The sequence below is a fragment of the Filicampus tigris genome, chromosome 19, assembly GCF_054856515.1.
Source record: "Filicampus tigris isolate MCC_2025a chromosome 19, RoL_Ftig_1.0, whole genome shotgun sequence".
Lineage (NCBI taxonomy): Eukaryota > Metazoa > Chordata > Actinopteri > Syngnathiformes > Syngnathidae > Filicampus > Filicampus tigris.
In genome coordinates, this window is record NC_141235.1 from 1,728,705 (window position 1) to 1,746,827 (window position 18,123).

Sequence of the window (18,123 nt, forward strand, 5' to 3'; positions counted from 1 at the left end):
AGTATGACTTTTAGACTAAATATATACACGATGGTTGAACATTTTAGGGATGGTTTTTTTTTTTTCTCTCTCTTTCAGACGCGGACGACACTTAGCACGATTACAACTTTCAGCATACGTAAGTACAACTAATGGCCAAATCACTGCTTTGTTATTTTCTGAATTTGTGCACAAGTATTCCTTTTTTTAAGTCTACATCTCTTCAAACAACTTCTCAATTGTTTGCCTCTTGCTGACTTGATATGCTTTCCAAACATACAGTTTGGTAAAAATCTTAAAAGTGCACTTGAAAATCCATTAAGTCGCTGAGAAAGGTATTTAAAATGAAGCCCTTTTTTTTTTTTTTTCTTTCTTTCTGTGCGCTCCGTGGCTGGTGTCACGACGCATTTGCCAATGCGAAGATATGAATTTTTCAGCTCCTCCGCCTAAGCTCTTTTCTGAGCCTGTATTTTGAAATATATATATAAATATATCCACACGCCGACACTTGGGTTTGCAGCGCCGCTATTGTTTGCTTCATGACGGGCTCGGTGCATTCAAGTTGGAGAGGCTTGGCAAAGCGAATCTAGGCGACGTCAACTTAGCATTTTCTTCGGGTTAAGAGGATCATTCGGAAAGTTTTGCTTGCAGAAAGCAACCCAATGATGTCATCCCAGGTAATCCTCACCAAGGCTACAAATTCATTTCATCTCCATAAATTTACCACGTTTACAATTACGCTATATCATCGACGCCCCTCCGCATTTAGGATCAGGATCCTGATCCCAACATAAATTTGTCTTTCGAACATACCGAGGCTACGCAGACAGTTTTAAATGTACACAACAAAAATGATCCAGATCAAGATTGTGAATCCAGACCGAGATTACGAATCTAGATTTGAGGATTTGCAGAATTGCAGAAGAACAACACGCTAAATGCTCAAATCTGTTCTCTACTTTTGGGGTGCTGGCAAACAAATATTCAGATATCAATTCCAAACCCGGATCGAGATTACAGATGCAGGTACAGACCGAAATTGTAAAAATGTAGAAGAAGAAGTGAAACGCCAAATTACCTTGTAATCTGTCATCCAGCCTGCTGGACATTTTGGTTTGAAGGTGCCGTTTTTCGGGGATTTAGATCAACTTCCTTGAGTTGGCGCTTTACCCAACTCCTCAACCAAATGGGCCCAAATCAGAATCAGGGATACCAGATGGTGAAGGAGTTTAATCCTCCGCCGTAGGATGTGGGCGGAGCCTTTGATGAGCCGCCATGAACCACGAAATTCAAATGACTCTGCTCCAAGCACATTTGGCCTCTTTTTCATCACATCTTTTCATCTCGTCCCCTCTCGGCAGCACCCAATTTCCGACGTTCGGTGTGCACTTCAAATGGAAATTTCTGTTCTCGTGGCTTAATGTAGACAACGCATGCATACAGTGAACAAGAAAAAAATGGCCATAAGAATTGAATCACATTTGTCACCCCGCTGATGATTAAACTTCTCCATCTTACTTGCAAAAGTGACAAAATGAATCACGCTGCGGCTTAACTTGTTTAGCATTTTAATGCGTTTAGCGTTTGCTGACTCATTTATTATTTAATGAAGCGTTTTTGTTTGCTGCCTCCAGCTGTTTTTCGCGTCCCCGCGATTGTTTGCCCCTTAAAGCTCCGCCTCCAACTAGATCCGTTTATAGAGATTATTTATAGGCCAGATGTTGAAGAAAGCAGTGTGGGCAGACCTCCATTTTGTTTGGATGTCAAAACTATTTTACCCATAGAAAATGAATTCATCTGACACCTTTTTAATTAACCATGGCAAAAAAGTAATACATTTACGACAAATGAGCAGCGATTCTGGTGAAACAAATGGCTGTGTGACATGTTGTTGTTTTTTTTTATTTGTATGAAAACTGAGCGGATGTACAAAAAAACGGAACAAAATTTTGACAAAAAATGAATCGTATGAAAACCGGTTGTCCTCAGTAGTAAGAGTTAATAAACTTTACGTTCCTCTATGGAGGCCCACTGGAGTGGATGTAAAAATAGCAACACAACAGCAAATAGGGTCAGAGTGAGCTGTAATTACGTTAGCTACGTATTGTTATTGTTGCGTGTGGAAAATGGGAGTGTGCGTGGAACGCTGAGCGTAATAATGAAGAGCGGCTCATATTCCTTCTCCTCGTCTGATCCGATTAAGGCTCACGCTCCAGGAAACAGCAGCGCCTCCCCGTAATGAAGAAGCGAGATGAGGCGAGCCGCAAAACGGCCTCCGCCTCTTTGCCCCCACACCCCCCGTCCGGAAGCATTTCATTTACTTACCTGAGATGGCTCTTTATTTTTTACATGCAGCGGGATTGCTTTTATATGGCGGCTCCATCAACGTAGGCTGCAATGTGACCTTTTATTTCAATGGACACTAAAAACAGGGATCATGGAGTAAATCGTACAGGCAGGTCAGAACTCGTTCCCGCCTGGGATGTTTCTATTTGTCGACCTGTATACATGACATAACTAATGACATGTTGCTTCAACTTGGCTTTTTAAGTTCCACAGTAAAAAGTGATCTGCTGCCACCTTTTGGCATCCAGCCCAAAACACTCATTTGTTCAAAGAGCAACCTCTGGAATCAATCCATTCCACTGACAACTCGAAATTGTTATTTCTAAGTCCAGGTACAACCGTATTTGAAATCTAACCTCCACACATAAGAAACGACCTTGACCAGCACGTGGTGACATTAACCCAATTTATTAATAACAAAAATCTGAGTGGAATGTGGTCGCTATTTGCCCGCTTCATCCTCCTCGGCCAAGCTCTTGATGAACTCCTCTCTCTTGGCCTGGAGACGCTCCTCTCTGCGCTTGCGAGCCTCCCTCGTCTTTGTGCGGCGAGCCTCGGCCTGGTCGCTGGACCCAGAGGACACAAGTGTCAATAATTAGCCTGAGACACATTTCTATTCATTATACCGCACAAAATTATTAGATTAAATGTTAACAACTCTAGGATAAGTGGGAGGAATTGGCTAAATTGTATTAAAATGAGAGTTATTCAGTGCAATTCACAGAAAAATGTTACATTTATTGTATTTGTTATGAAGAAGGATTTTATAAGACACGTAGCAATATGATTTCAGTTGAGAGGCACTCTGGCAAAAAAACAGTTGGGATGCCTGCGGCAACAGTAGCCCCGTCCAGTGGACAAAAATGAAAATGACAAATTGAAAGTCAATAAGACACATTGAAATCTTACTTGGACTTCGTGCAAAAATGAGATTTTCAATTGATTTGTATTGGATGTTTTTTTTGTCAATTATGTACTCATTTAATAATCACAACAGATCTAAAACGAGCTTGGGGACAAAACCCGAATGGCACAATATATGACTAAGATTCCATGAGGGTTTCATCAAATGAAAGAACTTACGCCAGGAGCTTCTGGCGAGTCTTGTCTGCCTTCAGTTTGTGGATGTGCTCCATCAGGATGCGCTTGTTTTTGAACACGTTACCCTTGGACTTGAGGTACAGACTGTGATACCTGGAAAGGAACTTTCAGTAAAACTCAAGGAACTTGAAAGACACCAAAAAGGATAGGTCGCTTCCCGCTTACATGTGCCTGTCAATCTTTTTGGACTCCCTGTAGCGGCGGAGGAGACGGCGCAAGATGCGCATGCGCTGCATCCACGTCAGCTTCTCTGGCATACGGGCGTTGGCGGTACCCTTCCGCTTACCTGCCAGCCCAAGGAAAGAAGTTGTCAGTTTCATTCGAAGGCTGCTTGTTTAAACCCTCGAATGGTGTGTTGGAAATTCATTTGCAGTTAAAAACGTGGCATTCTGCAGTTCATATATTCAAAAAAAAAAAAAAAAAGTGGGGAGAAAAAAAAAAAAATCGCTAAAATCAATGAAAACACCCATCCCTACCTGGAATAGATTAATTCCATGATTTCCATTGGGAACAAATGTTTTTAAATCCACACTGCACTCCATTCTAATGTGTCCAAAGTACGACGGAAATGAAGGGGAAAAAATGGCCCACCGTAGCCCATGTGACGTCCTTTGCGGCGTGCCAGCGTGTTCTTGCGGCAGCGGGCGCGGGAATGCACTGTCACAGGCTTCCTGATGATCAGGCCATCCTTAACCAGTTTGCGGATCTGCTGGCCTGTGCCATGTAGAGTCGTATTGGAATAATTAAGCTTGCAAAAATAGGTTACAACCTGGAACCAGTTAAACAACTCACGCGAGTTGGCATTGGCGATCTCGTTGGTCTCGTTGGGGTCCAACCAAACCTTCTTCTTGCCACAGCCCATGACGCTGGACGCCAAACGCTTCTGAAGCCTGAGCATACTGGGAAAACAAGTTTGATTACGTATGTTATTAGATGCAGTCACAAGCTCTTATTACACCCAATTTGGAACGCTTCCAAAATTCCTCTAAACATTTTCCAGCCCAACTGTATCTTTATGACACCAAGTAGCATGAGATTGTTTTTATAGTTGCTCCCAACAGTCTCTTTGTCTCACATTTACTATGGATTTTTTAAAAATAATAATTGAGTTTTTGAACTCTGATACCACCTTCATTGCATTACTTGTCAAGTGAATTAAAATTTGAGCAAACTTCTAGTTGGAATACCTTTGTCCCTGAAGGAATGTAACAGCAAATCAAAATTGAAGTAATGCCTGTAAACTGAAAACGTCTGTCATCTACGTCTTTTTTTTCTGTCATCTGCCTCTCAACCTGTTGTGACGTCAGACGTATCTGTTGAAGTTAGCCAACTAGTTAGCAAAGGGACAAAATCAGCATTTTTCTTACGTGACACTTTAATTCACGTCAATGCTAGAGAAGTGTCTTCACTCGTGTTTGAAATAGGTCGCTGAGAACCGCTAGTTTAAAAAAATGGACGTGGAACGACAAACTTACCTCATGTCTGCAGCTAGCTCAATGAAGAAGTCAGGGCAGGGAAACCGGACGGTGCGGTCGCAACCATTTTAACCGTCGTCAAGGGTAACGTGTATACATCCATAGCTATAAACGGTTAAATAAACCCGTCGTTTTCAGTCAAGTTGTAACAAGTGTTGTAACAAGTAGTACATTATTTACCAATAAACAAACTAGTGTGGGTCTTGCCAACGATATTAACGTATTAAAGTCGTATCATTTTTATAATTTTATTCAACCCGCCCCACAGATGGCGGCGTGGTACGTTCCACGTGCCGTGGTACGGTGATGCAATTCTTTTTTTTCACCACTAGAGGACGTAGCATGACCTCTCAGGATGACAGCTGACAGAAAGTAATTGTAAAACGTGTAGTTGCTCATTTTACCTGACGGTGGCAGTCGTGTTTTTGTCCAGCGACTTTTAGATAAGCAGTGCGTTTACGAAGAAGATGAGGGACGCCGCTTGAATGAACGCAATTTTCATGAATATTAATAAGGCGCCTCCATGTGATTGGGTTTTGGAGTTAGTTCCAGCCAATCAGAGCTAAGTGAATGTTATCAATATTCATGACGAGCCTGAGGCTTTTTGCTCCAATGGAAGAAAGGCTTTAATCGCCGCATTCTGTGTGCTGGGGCGGCCGACGTCAGAACAGTACCACAGCACCGACGGCGACCAAACTCTGTGGAGTAGGCGCTTCCGTCGACGAGTTGTTCGATTTTGAATAGACTCTTTTTTTTTTTTTTGGGAGACACGAGTCAACGCAATGCGACATTGAAGGTAAGCGAGCCCCCAACGCCTTCTTGCTAGCAAACCATCGGTCGTCTCGTGCTGTCATTGTCATGGAAACAAGCAGCCGGTAGCTTCTTGCATCAGTTTGTGACGTTGGCGGCCGCAATTGACCAACTTTCATACGACCTAGCATTAAGTCACGTTGGCTCCTTGTTGACACTGAAGTAAAGACTAAGGTGCGACCGCTGTGCATGTTCAATTTGTTCCCAATCAGTTTAAGTTGATCCCGGTTAGCATGTGGCTAATCCTGGTTCCACTTAACGTGGTGATGCAGCAGTGCGAGGCCAGACGTTCAGCTCGTCATTGTTGTCTGTGCGGCTAGTTATTTCATTTGCACGTCCGTCTGTCACGAGACAGTTTGACCTGCTTGTTTATGAAATCACATGAGGGAGGGGGGCGGCGGGGGATCCTCAACAGCCTTTTGTTTCCCCTCCCCGAGCATCCTTGAATGTGTCAAAACATTGAGATTTTTGAGACTTTTCATTCTTGATTTAAAAGGTATCTCCATAACCTGTTTGTGGTATATTTTCATGAAAATACCCAGAAGATCAAGAATTCTAGTCACATTTTACAGCATATTGCTATGCCATGGTTTTAGAGGTGGATCTGTCTCATGCATTAAGCAAGCACCCAATACATTTTGTCAAATAAAGAGCCTTCAAGTCGATTCACGTCACTCCTCAGTTGAAGTTTACTGTCAAATGAAACATATTCCAAAGGACAATGCATGTGCATATTTGGAACATCCACATAGTTTCCCTTTAGGAACATTCTGAAAAGTATCCTTTAAGCAACAGATATTTGAACAGAAACAGCGGAGAGACACATGCAGAGAGACAATAATCCTCACAGGCATGTATTCTTATCCTCTAAGACGGATGTCAAACTCATTTTTGTCGTGGGCCACGTTATGTTACGATTTCCCGCAGAGGGCCATTATGACTGTGAAACCATATAAATGTTTGATTTCATTTTATTGCTTCTACATGACAACTGATGGATAGCTAGTTTTGAAATCAGATTTCAAGGATAATAGTTTGTTCACCTATTGTTCAAGTTACTGTTAAAAGGGGCTTGGTAACAAAAATTGCTTGCAATGTCTCTGTTATTATTTCTACTTGTGACATTTTGAAATGCTGGGAGAGATTTTAGCAGCAGCATGGAAGTTGATGACCAGTACTTGCTTACTTGGACCAATGAATGAATGAATGAAGTAGCGGGCCGTATCCAGCCCCTGGGCCTTGAGTTTGACACCGATGCTCTAAGAAGAATGACTAATATTACTGATGCTTACTGATCACAAAGTCGATTGAATTGAAGCAAAAATGTGTGTCAAAATGATGTTGTTACTGTATGTTCTTTTTTATTTATTATTAAATACAATATAATAGAGTATTAGTTCAAACATTTTCATGTGTTGGAGGGAGAACTGGAACAGCTTAATGGCAGTTCCATTCATTTCAATGATGAAAGATGATTTAGGGGACCATTGTATGACCTCTTTAAAGCTTCAAATGTACAGTATAACATGTGTAGCAAACATAAGAACTCTTGAAAAAGGACCACAGATGGAAATGATTTATTTAGCAGGTATTGTTTTACCCAAAAAAAACAAAATAGTGATTGTTTGAGCTGAGGCGAAACTTGGAATATTATTCCTTCTCATCTTCGTGAGCGTCGTGGCAATAACCTTCCACTGTTACTCAACGGCCACGGCTTCTCATTCCTCAAGCTGCTTTTGTTTGGCTCCCAGCAGTCACCCCATGGCGGGGAGTACTCTCGGCCAATGACCCCGTACTAAAAAAGCCCACTCGGCCTCCTCATCAGTGTGCGCGGCGAGCACTGGCGCTGAAACACAACACGCACACTGGACGCTGGGCAGCATCCATTCATGAAAGCGACTCGCTAAACTATTTCCAAACGGGTGTGCGCATATGTGGTGGCAAACAATGAGGGAAATAAAAGGCCAAGCGGACAAATGAATATTTGTAGTCCCTCAGCGGGACTCTCACTTGCATCCGGTGCTCAAGCTGGCTGCGTCGCGAGAACATCAATTGAAAGCAATTGTGGTGGTTTTTGTCGTTCCAAGCAGGTGTCCGGTTAGCGGGTGGCTGGGTCCGAAGGGGACGAGAAGAAAAGGCCTTCGGAGGCCATGGAGTTGGCGGACGGCTTGCTGCTGCAGGTCAACAACGGCGAGCAGTGGTGCAACCGCTGGAAGCGGCCCAATGACGACTCCGTAAGACTCACAAATCCGCATACGTTAAATCGCGGCCACTTTGAAATTGTTCCATCGTCAAAGAACTCAGCTCATTCGGGACATCGGAGCATCGTTGTTGTTGGTTTTTTTTTACGTCCCGCAATTGACCACGTTTTTCCTGAATTCCACATTTTCCTCTCAGAAAAAAATATGAATTGGATTGTCTTTACCTAATCCTTCCACGTTTCTCAACTGATTCAGATTATTCCATCTACAAACTGTTCAGCTCATTCAGGACATCAGGTTACTATTTTTTTTGTTAGCATACCTACTGTTAGCATGTTAGTATTTCAGCAAGTCCCCTTAAGGAATAGTACATCAACAGATAGCGCATTCTCTTGTTTATTTTGACCTCGGTGTCATTTTTGTCTGTTTTTGTCCTTGAAGGACCGCAGTACCAGTCCGTCGGTCCTGCGCTGCGTGGCCACCACGTGGAAGGAGGGGCTTCTAAACAGGAAGAGGCCCTTCGTCGGCCGCTGCTGCCACTCTTGCACGCCGCAGAGCTGGGTAACCTTACACACTGCCGCTAATTAACTCCTCACCGTTCGCGTAATTGACGGACAGGAGCGACAGACATTGGAGACGATGTTTATTGCGCTTGTTTGCAGTAGTGTCAAACTGCGGCACGCTGAGTGCGGTTTCTTATAACATAGTTGTGGCAGGTGGCCCCACTGTTACATCACTGTGGGGCAGAAGGGCTCCCTGACAGACATTTTCATTCAAGCATTTGCATTCTCGCTACAGGAGAAGCTGTTCAACCCCAGCATTCCATCGCTGGGCCTGCGTAACGTCATCTACATAAACGAGACCCACACCAGGTACCTGCTGCCGGTCCATATCGCCCTCATCACGGTCACCCTCTCATCGTGGAAATGGAACAGAATGACATAACTCTGAGGTCTTATTGTCAGTGAACAAACACTCGCTCACATTGCAGTACAATGACAAGTCGCTTAAAATGTCTTTCCTTCATTTGAGACTTTTTCATAGAAAAGAGGTGATTTTAGCGTGTCCCACATGCTGCTCTGCTAACGACTAACGTGTCCACTCTGTCATTGTGAAGTGTCCATTGATATAAGAACATTTCAGAAATTCAAAATGTATTTGTTAAACCGTGCGCAGTCACCTTGCTAACGGAATCATGTTGCAAAGTCAAGTGCCACCACGTGCTCATAAAATGCCCACATTAGCCAATAATGTCCACCCTGTCAGGAAGCAGCTCACGTTGTTTTGCTCTTTGCATGTAAATTGTGCTGCAATTCAATGAATATTGAGTTCATTCCAAAATTTCAGATTAATTTTTTTTGGGGGGGGGGCCCTGCTTGAAAGGCACCTTGAGGTGAATTTGACTCTTGTGCTTCAGAAGCAGCACCCTTTGAGGCTTCTATGGAGCAGGAGTAGTGGAAACACGTGTATTGAATTGTTTGCAACATTGGAGTAGACAGCTGAATAATTGAAACGTCCGTGGAGTCACATGTGTCGCATGTGTCTAACCTTCGTGAAGATATTCAAACCAAATATATTCAATGCTTGCACAGTGGACACTCCGAGTGGAACACCACGCGACTTTGAGTTGTTCTCGTTTCAAAACAAATTTGTCCGCAGCCAAGAATGTCAAGTCAATTAATTTACTCCTCCAGTCATAAAAGCTTTCCTAGGTGTACATTTTCAACGGCAGTCGAGCCACAGTCAAACCAAAAGTGACATTTTTTTTCCCTCGAAATTGCAAAAGTCCCTTTGACACATTTTGTTATGTAACGCAGCCTCGTTGCCAAATGAATGAAACTGCGCTGAATGAAAAAGCTCACGTGCTGCGTTTTGAGCGCGCGTTTGGGTCCCTGTGTGCAGGCAGCGCGGCTGGTTGGCGCGGCAACTGAGCTACGTGCTCTTCGTCATGGAGCGAGACGTTCACAATGACATGTTCCCCCGGAATGTGGTGGAAAACGTGCTCAACTGCGACAGGTAATCCACCCTGCCCTAAAAAAAACATTGCCGTTTAGCGAGTCCGCCTTTCATTCACGGAAAGAGGCAGTCAGCGATTTGGTCGGTTGTTTCATGTGACGCTTGACGGTGGGGCATGCGCTCCGGAGGCCTAAATATTTGCAAGGCACGACGTTCCTTTTCAACCAGGCGCTTGTGTTGCAGTGTGGAGAGCGCCATCTCGAGCGTGGCCTCCGACTCGGACGAGGCCGTCGGCGGCCGGCCCGGCGGCGGCGGCGGCGGCGGCGGCGGCGACGGCGGCGGCGAGCGCAGCAAGGCGGTCAGGAAAGTCAAGCAGAAAGCCCGCCGCTTCCTCCAGCAGATGGTGGCCAGCGTTTCGCCCGCCTTCATCAGGTGCGTCGGGCGAACGCCTCCCGACTTGAGGCGGGGTCGTCACGCCATCGCAAATGTTGTTGCATTCGGTGAGGCAATGAATCGAAAGCGTTGATTTTAGCGCTAAGCTACCAACTCGCCAGCCGCACCCACTCATTGATTGGGCCCACCTCCAGCGACTTGGACGGCAAGACATTTTTGGACAAGTCTATGCTCCCGACTTTGGCCCCTTTCACGCTGCCAGTTCGCCTCTCTCCATTGTGTGTTTGCCAAATGTCTTCACTGACCAATTTGACTTCATTTTGCACTCGTCACTGTCTTCGCGTGGCAGCAGCTACGCGCGCACTTTTTTCAAACCTTTCCTCTCTGCCCGATCCAGGCTGACAGGCTGGGTTCTCCTGAGGCTCTTTAACGGTTTCTTCTGGAGCATTCAGATCCACAAAGGCCAGCTGGAAATGGTCAAAAAAGCGGCGGCAGAGGTCAGGAGACCCGCCGAAAAAAAAAAAAAAAAGTCCAACATTTGTCAAGCCTTGTGTAGTTTTCCATCAGCCAACCGGAGTCCAAATTGTTGATGTTGTGCAGCACAACGCTCCCATGGTCTTCCTGCCCGTCCACAAGTCCCACATCGACTATCTCCTCATCACGCTGATCCTCTTCTGTCACAACATCAAAGCGCCGCACATCGCCGCCGGCAACAACCTCAGCATCCCCATTCTCAGGTGAGCCTCGCATCATGTCTGCCGGCGGGAAAATGCCCAACGCCGTTTTTATACTTTCAGCACCTTGATCCGAAAGCTGGGAGGATTCTTCATACGGCGGAAAATGGAGGAGTCCGCGGACGGCAAGAAAGACGTTTTGTACCGATCGCTCTTATACGCCGTAAGTCCACTGACGTTTGGCGCGGGCGGGCGCGATGAAATCTTCTCTTGAAATGATGAATTTTTATCTGAAAATGTACACTCCTGTAAGGTTACCACTTAATTGTCATAAAATGTGTTTTTCCCAGTGTCGCCCTAATACTCCTTCGTAATCAGACGCACATCAAATGTTTGTCCTTGCTACGTCTGCCAATCTCCTAATGCTAAAATGCCTGTCGAATTCTGTGAACTTGCAAGACGGGAAACCTGCGCTCGGGATGAGTGCGCTTGTTGAAGAATGGCTTGTTGTCTGCGACGGGCTGCACTTGACATCGACCCGCCAAAGTAATTGCGTGTTGAGCCCAATAAGATAAGTGCTATCAGCTGAGGACACTTGTGTGTGCGCGCGCGTGGTAGTGGCCAACTCGTGTCGTTTGACCTTCAAAATTGTGCCTCCCGCTACCAAATTAGACCTCGACAGTGCCTGCTCAGCGATTCGACCAAACGTCACATTGTGCATGTACCTGGCCGCGGTCCCAACGTAACAAAGTAAATGTTGCTAAGGCCTCTCATCTTTGCAGCTGAATCCAAGCCGGCGGTCTATTTCCGGACAAACCAACCCCCCCCCCCCCCCCCGTCCTCCCCAAATGTCCTTAGACAGCTGTGAAAGGATATTGCACAACACTGCTTGTGTCCAAAGTCTGGCCCGTGGGCCATAAATTGGTCTCCCCCGGATTCGCGGGGGGGAGTGGGGGCTAACGATGGAGCCCTGCAGCGAATAGCAAAAATCCACAATTGACACCCACCCAAAACGGTTTGGAATTGCCTATAGTTGCCACAAGGTGGCACCAAAGCACATTTTTTCCTGTCAGTCACGGCTATGAAGCTCCTCCCCAGCCCCAAAAGCAATATTTTTATATTAGATGAGCACAAACATAGCAACTAGGTGAGCAGGTAAGTTCCCCCAGCCCCGCCCCCGCCCCAAAATCTGTGAAAAAAGCAAATGCAGGACTAGCGAACCGCGACTATGCGAGGGTTCCCTGTCAGTGTTTAGCACGAGTTGACTTGGCGATCGCCTTCCGCCGGCCTTCTTTCTGAACGCAAAGCCAACCCCATTTTGAACATTGGTTCGCTTTAGCCTGTTGCATCCTCTCGGTTGTCGTACTCTCTCTCTCTCTCTCTCTCTCTCTCTCTCCAGTACACGGAAGAGCTGTTGCGTCAGCAGCAATTCCTGGAGGTCTACCTGGAGGGCACGCGCTCCCGCAGCGGCAAACCGTCCACGGCGCGCGCCGGCATGCTGTCCATCGTGGTGGACGCCCTGCGCGCGGGCTCCATCGGCGACGTGCTGGTGGTGCCGGTGGGCATCTCCTACGACCGCATCATCGAGGGCAACTACAACAGCGAGCAGCTGGTGAGGCCGCCGGTCGGCGCCGGCGACTCCGGGCGGCCGCGTCTGAACCCTTCCGTGCGAGCAGGGCAAGCCCAAGAAGAACGAGAGCTTGTGGGGAATAGCGTGCGGCGTGTTCAGGATGCTGAGGAAGAACTACGGCTGCGTCCGCGTTGACTTCAACCAGCCCTTTTCCTTGAAGGTGAGCAGGCCCTCGTTTTCAGGGGCTGCATTTCACACACATCCGTGGTCAAAATCAATCAATCAAAAAAGAGATTGGAAAGATGAAACCACAGTTGAGCTTTTGTGGAGTAGTGAAAGCTTTTTCTTTGTTTTCCTCGCTGCTGTGCTGTGCCATTTCAGTCAGCGATAGCAATGAATACATGAGCCCATTTTTCTTTTAGCTTATTCAATCGGGAGTGGTGTCTTGATCTTGAACGATGCGGTGTTTGCTAGCTCAGACAAGATGTTTTTTTTTTTTTTTTTTGGTCATTGTTGCAACCATTTTGGAGATGCGAGGATTGCGTCGGGCAGCGACGCTATGTCGAGCTTGACTGATCGCCTGATTGTGAGCCTTTGACCACAGGAGTACCTGGAGAGCCAGAGAAGCCGCCACATTGCTCCCCCGCTGTCCCTGGAGCACGCCTTGATGCCCACCATCATAGATGCGCAGTAAGTGCCGCGCTTTTCGTCTTGTGTGGCGCTCAAGCTTTCAAATCAAGCCTCCAACACCCGCCGCCCTCTCCCGCACGTCGTTTGACATTTGCGCATTACCTCGGGGTCATTTCAGTTCACGGTCCCTCTGCAGCTGCCCGTTTGTTTGTACTCGCCCCTCGCGGCACCAAAACAACGCACGGCCAATGATCTCCCCGTGACGCTTTGTTGAATCCGCTCAGGCCCGACGCTCAGCTGTTCGACCGGCAGGAGGAGGGCCAGCAGAACAGAGAGCTTCCCGAAGACCTGTGCCGACGACAGCTCATCAACAACCTGGCCAAGCACGTTCTTTTCAGTAAGGCTGCGGATCTGATTCCTTCCCAATGTCCCGTCCCAAGGTGTGCCACTGAAAAATCCGGCCGGCCTTTCAGCAGCAGCAGAAACCGGTTCCCCCCCAGCTCGTTCAGCTGCATTGTCATACTCTTTTTTTTTTTTTTTTTTTTTTTTTTTTTCCTCCTTCATAGCTTGCAGCCAATCACAGCGCCCCCAGCTGTGTGGCATGTTGTTTTGGACCAATAGGACACGGAGGAGCTAGAGGGGGAGCCCAAGAGGGGCTGGAATGCAGCGCCAGCGCCGGCGTTGTGCTGCTTGCGCTGCCTTTCATGCCCTCCAAGGACCGAAGCTTAGCATGACTCGTAGTAACCCTCAAACGTTAGGTTTCTCGCGTCCTCTCTTCTCAAGTCCTTTGTGAACATTTTGAGAGGCCTTGTTGTGACAGATGAGGATCGGATGACATTTTATGAGCAATGTATGCAGAAATCACTTCATTTTTTTTGCAACTGTATAACCTTTATAATCCCACTGAATGCATTCAATTTTGTAGGACGTATTCAGATTTTTTTTTTTTCTTCCATTTTTTCTTTTTTTTTTTTTTTGTTACCCAGCCCTGTGTTACCGTTTGTACAGTTTAAGGCCTCCCACGTCTGCAGTTGAGTAGATAAGCACCAAGCCAGTATGTCTGTTTCTGCATTGTTCAACATTCCTTTTATCTTCCTCTCGTAGCGGCAAACAAGTCATCCGCCATCATGTCCACGCACATCGTTGCCTGTTTGCTGCTCTACCGACACCGACAGGTATGTCGGCTCGTTTGTTTTTAATCGGTAGTCGTTTTAGGACTCTATCTCCTTGCTGGCCTGCTTTTTTGGTGCCCCCCTCCAATCCAAGCAAGGTGGAACAAATGTCACTGCACAATAATAACCCAGAGATCGGGTTCCTTCCATCATCGTCAGCTTTTGGCATTAGCGCCCCCTGCAGGCCGTGTGGCGCACGTGCGTGCGGCCGACATCCGTACGTGACGAAACGTGAGCGTCCTTCCCGCAGGGCGTGGCGCTGTCCAAGCTGGTGGAGGACTTCTTCAACATGAAGGAGGAGGTGCTGTCGCGCGACTTCGACCTGGGCTTCTCGGGCAACTCGGAGGACGTGGTGATGCGCGCGCTGCACCTGCTGGAGAACTGCATCGCCGTCACCGCCGGCGCCAACCGCAACGGCGAGTTCACCATCGCGCCCAGCCACACCGTGCCGGCGCTCTTCGAGCTCAACTTCTACAGCAACGGCCTCTTCCACGTCTTCATCGCCGACGCCATCGTCGGTACGTTGCCGCTTACTATCGAAGCGCAAATACCGGCATTGAAATCGTTTCTTTCTCTATCGACGATGAAATTGCAATTTTTCAAAATGATTTTAAATAATCGCATTATAATAGTCCCACCGATTATTGAAGCAAATAAGAAAGCAAATAGTTTGCATTACATTCATTCATTTAAAAAAAAAAAAAAAAAAAAAAAAAATTCCCCCGCCCCCATATAATTCATGTAATTATATTTAAGCAAAACCTGACGCGATCTTGCCTGCCGTGTCATTGAATTTGCGCGCAGCCTGCAGCATCCTGTCGCTGCAGCGCGAGCAGGCGGTGGAGTGCGAGTCGCCGGCGCCGACGTCGCAACAACGGCCGAGCGCCGCGGCCGCCGGCTTGCCGCTCAGTCAGGAGAAGCTCATCCGCAAGGCCGCCGGCCTCTCGCACTTCCTGGTCAACGAGGTGGCCGTGGCCTCCGTAAGTTGTGTGCAGCGCGGGGCCGGAGAGGATGAGCATTGACCCGACGTACAATCAACTCCAGCCTGTTTGCGCCCCGCAGCCGTGCCAGACCGTATACCAGGTGTTCCACGACGCCGTCACCCGCCTCATCCAGTATGGCGTCCTCTATGTAGCAGAGGTCAGTATGGAGAGAAGCGCACGTCCTGTGATCTTGACATTGTCCGCCCTGATGGCTTTATTGTGCGTCGCCAGGAGGACCAGGAGGAACTGAGTCCCAGCCCCACGGAAGAACCTTGGCCCAAAAAGTTCCCCGAGCCGCTCTCCTGGAGGAGCGACGAGGAGGACGAGGACAGCGACTTTGGGGAGGAGCAGCGGGATCGCTACCTAAAGGTTCACGTTTGCTCTTTTCAGTTGCTCTTTTCGCGGGCATTTTTATTTTATTTTATTTTATTTTATTTTATTTTTTTGGTGCATTCAAGTTGGCTTCAATTATATACCGACGAGCAAGGCCGCTTGTTGTTTCCTGGGTTTCCCTTTCCAGGTGAGCCTGTCGGCAGAGCACCAGGAGTTCTTTGTGTTCCTGCAGCGGCTCCTGAGCCCCGTCCTGGAGGCCTACAGCGGCGCCGCCATCTTCGTGCACAGCTTGAGTCAGCCCATGGCCGAGCCCGAGTACACGCAGCGCCTCTTCAGATACCTGCTCACGCGCACCGAGAGGAGAATTGCTGCTTACGGTGATTGCGCGCGGCCACTGGTTCAAACCCCCTCCCAAAAAGTAGCCCTAAACATAGTTCTGGCCATTATGATATTTTTTAATCTACTTTGAGGTTCTAAAAGTCAAGGTTTTCATCACCATTTAATAAACTGTAATATAGCATTGTAATCTCATAGTTGTAATTTCCTTTTTTTTTTTTTTTTTTTTAAATTAAATGCCCTTTTTAGGAAGGGCGTTCACTGATTCACTTTTCTTTTTTGTCCTCAGGTGAAAGTGCAACTCATTACCTGGTGAAGAACACAGTGAGGACATTCAAAGATCTCGGGGTAACCAAAATATGTTTTCCGAATGATAACAAAAAGATCACCTTTTTGGAATTCCACGGCACTGACAGCACGTGTTTATCTCATCAGGTCCTCAAGGAGCGACGAGAGGAGCGCCTGACCACTTTGGAGCTGAGCGCCACCTTCCTACCTCAGGCCAACCGCAACAAACTGCTGCAGTACATTTTAGGCTTCACCCTGCTGTGACCCCGAAAGGCCCCCAAACCACGTTGCTTCAGGCTCCCCTCCGACTTAAGGGCTTCTTACTGGTTACTTCGAAAATACGATTCCAGGTGCTACCAGGAAGTGCCTTCATGTTTAGGAAAAAAAAAAAAAAAAAAAAGGCTCTCTCCATTCACTGTAGCGTTACATCTGCATTACTTTGTAATCTATCAAATAGGCAAGCTGCCTTTTACAGAAAGCATCCACAGGAAGTGAGCAAACTAGCCACAGAGGCCAGTAGTGTACACAATCTAGTCTAGTCGTGCACTTTGCACCCTGCGCTAATCTCTCTAATCAATTGGGATTCACCTTAGGTATAATGAACGCGCTGTACTAAAGAACACTTTCAAAGAGCGCTGTAGAGTTGTTTACTCTTATTGTCACAGTATAGCAGATCATGTGGCGCTTACAAAAAAAAAAATCCAGTAGTATTGTTTTCACCATTATCTTTAATTAATAAAATAAAACGAAACTCAATTTAAAATATAAAATAAAGTTTTAGCATATTTTAAGCGTAAGTAGTGGTGTACCTAATACAACGATACTGAAGGTGAATTATTTGCTGAGTTTGTGGCGCCCCCTGGAGTCCCTGGTGTACCTTGCAGTTGCCTATATTGCCTAATGGGCCAGACCAAATAATACTATAGTGATTTTTTTTTGTTGTTGTTATTTTTTTTTTAGATGTACTTCCTTACAACGGGTCGAAAAAATATTTTTCCAGGTTTGAAGTATAGTAATAAAGTAGGAGGAAAGTGCTCTAAAGCAACAGGAGGTGTGCGTGGAAGGTCCAAGTAAGTCTACTGGAGGAGATTTCTTCTCAAGCATAGGTGGCTATTTAATATTTAAACCTGCATGTATTAATGCAGATGTTCCCAATCTGTCAATGAAACAGATGTATAGAAGGACGGCAGCATGTCAAAAGACAAAAAAATATATGCGAATGAATTGGAATGAGCCAGACATTTTGTGAATTTCATTGCCACTCTTATGTACTGTACTGCATGTTTGCTGTCATGGACACTCGACTGTAGACTTTGTGTTGTGTTTAATGGTCCCAAGTGTGTGAAATTTGCCGAGGAGGAGGCCTGCTGAATGTATCTTATTGTCGTGATTGTCCCAAACTCAAGTGGACCTGCTGCGTGGACCAAGAAATAGGAACACCTGGCCATGACGGAAAGTGAAAATGGAAGAAAATATTGTCACGGTACAAAACACAAGTGACTGAACAAATGCACACGATGCTGTGTATGGTTAAAAAAAATGCCTGTATCATGGGAGCAGGTGCCTTTTTTTTAATCCACTGTCTTGGTCTTTATTTGTCTTTTTATGCATGTTAACAATTCACAATCATGAAGAAAAACACTGTATAATGTAAGTTATAATATCAAAAGAATCACCAGCCAGTAAAAAAAAAAAAAGTCCAGATTTTTGTTTTCTGTCAGTTTTTTTTTTTTTTTTTGCTTTCTCAGAGCAAAGCACAATTGTCATTCGGGTTGTAAATAAAATAGCAGTAGATGTTTTGGGGCTTTTGTTTGTATCTGCTGCACTACTTGGACACGAGGAAGGAGGCCTGCTGCGTTCTGTTTGTGCTGTGATT

The 18,123-nt window shown here is 46.3% G+C and overlaps 2 protein-coding genes across 6 annotated transcripts; one reads left to right on the forward strand and one right to left on the reverse strand.

The window, feature by feature from the left end:
* Window positions 1-78: 78 nt before the first annotated feature.
* Window positions 79-18,045, forward strand: gpam (glycerol-3-phosphate acyltransferase, mitochondrial). 4 transcript variants are annotated; one of them, XM_086017138.1, is made up of 21 exons: window positions 79-118; window positions 7,799-7,945; window positions 8,354-8,473; window positions 8,711-8,784; window positions 9,815-9,928; window positions 10,112-10,300; window positions 10,659-10,758; window positions 10,862-10,998; window positions 11,059-11,158; window positions 12,335-12,547; window positions 12,612-12,725; window positions 13,110-13,195; window positions 13,420-13,532; window positions 14,240-14,310; window positions 14,558-14,825; window positions 15,112-15,287; window positions 15,370-15,447; window positions 15,522-15,659; window positions 15,811-16,000; window positions 16,249-16,307; window positions 16,395-18,045. In XM_086017138.1, exons 2-21 carry the CDS (start codon window positions 7,862-7,864, stop codon window positions 16,509-16,511), a joined length of 2,541 nt encoding a protein of 846 aa, XP_085873264.1. In that variant the 5' UTR covers window positions 79-118; window positions 7,799-7,861; the 3' UTR covers window positions 16,512-18,045. The 4 variants fall into 4 exon arrangements, with proteins under 4 accessions (XP_085873264.1, XP_085873265.1, XP_085873263.1 ...); XM_086017139.1 differs by having other exon boundaries at window positions 7,802-7,945; XM_086017137.1 differs by lacking the exon at window positions 79-118 and adding an exon at window positions 5,260-5,697 and having other exon boundaries at window positions 7,802-7,945.
* LOC147128786 (large ribosomal subunit protein eL19-like) lies at window positions 2,718-5,056 on the reverse strand. 2 transcript variants are annotated; one of them, XM_086017145.1, is made up of 6 exons: window positions 4,902-5,056; window positions 4,219-4,325; window positions 4,018-4,140; window positions 3,592-3,712; window positions 3,409-3,519; window positions 2,718-2,891 (listed from the first exon to the last, which is right to left on the reverse strand). In XM_086017145.1, exons 1-6 carry the CDS (start codon window positions 4,904-4,906, stop codon window positions 2,768-2,770), a joined length of 591 nt encoding a protein of 196 aa, XP_085873271.1. In that variant the 5' UTR covers window positions 4,907-5,056; the 3' UTR covers window positions 2,718-2,767. The 2 variants fall into 2 exon arrangements, with proteins under 2 accessions (XP_085873271.1, XP_085873272.1); XM_086017146.1 differs by lacking the exon at window positions 4,902-5,056 and adding an exon at window positions 4,614-4,855.
* Window positions 18,046-18,123: the final 78 nt, after the last annotated feature.

Bases quoted from the DNA above. Each gene is read 5' to 3' on its own strand.
- gpam (XM_086017138.1), top strand. From the start codon at position 7,862: ATGGAGTTGGCGGACGGCTTGCTGCTGCAGGTCAACAACGGCGAGCAG. The intron at 14,826-15,111 runs GTACGTTGCCGC...ATTTGCGCGCAG, and splicing joins CATCGCCGACGCCATCGTCG to CCTGCAGCATCCTGTCGCTG. The intron at 15,288-15,369 runs GTAAGTTGTGTG...TGCGCCCCGCAG, and splicing joins ACGAGGTGGCCGTGGCCTCC to CCGTGCCAGACCGTATACCA.
- LOC147128786 (XM_086017145.1), bottom strand. The intron at 4,141-4,218 runs GTGAGTTGTTTA...TACATGGCACAG, and splicing joins GATCGCCAATGCCAACTCGC to GCCAGCAGATCCGCAAACTG. The intron at 2,892-3,408 runs GTAAGTTCTTTC...CTCTGGGTCCAG, and splicing joins ACTCGCCAGAAGCTCCTGGC to CGACCAGGCCGAGGCTCGCC.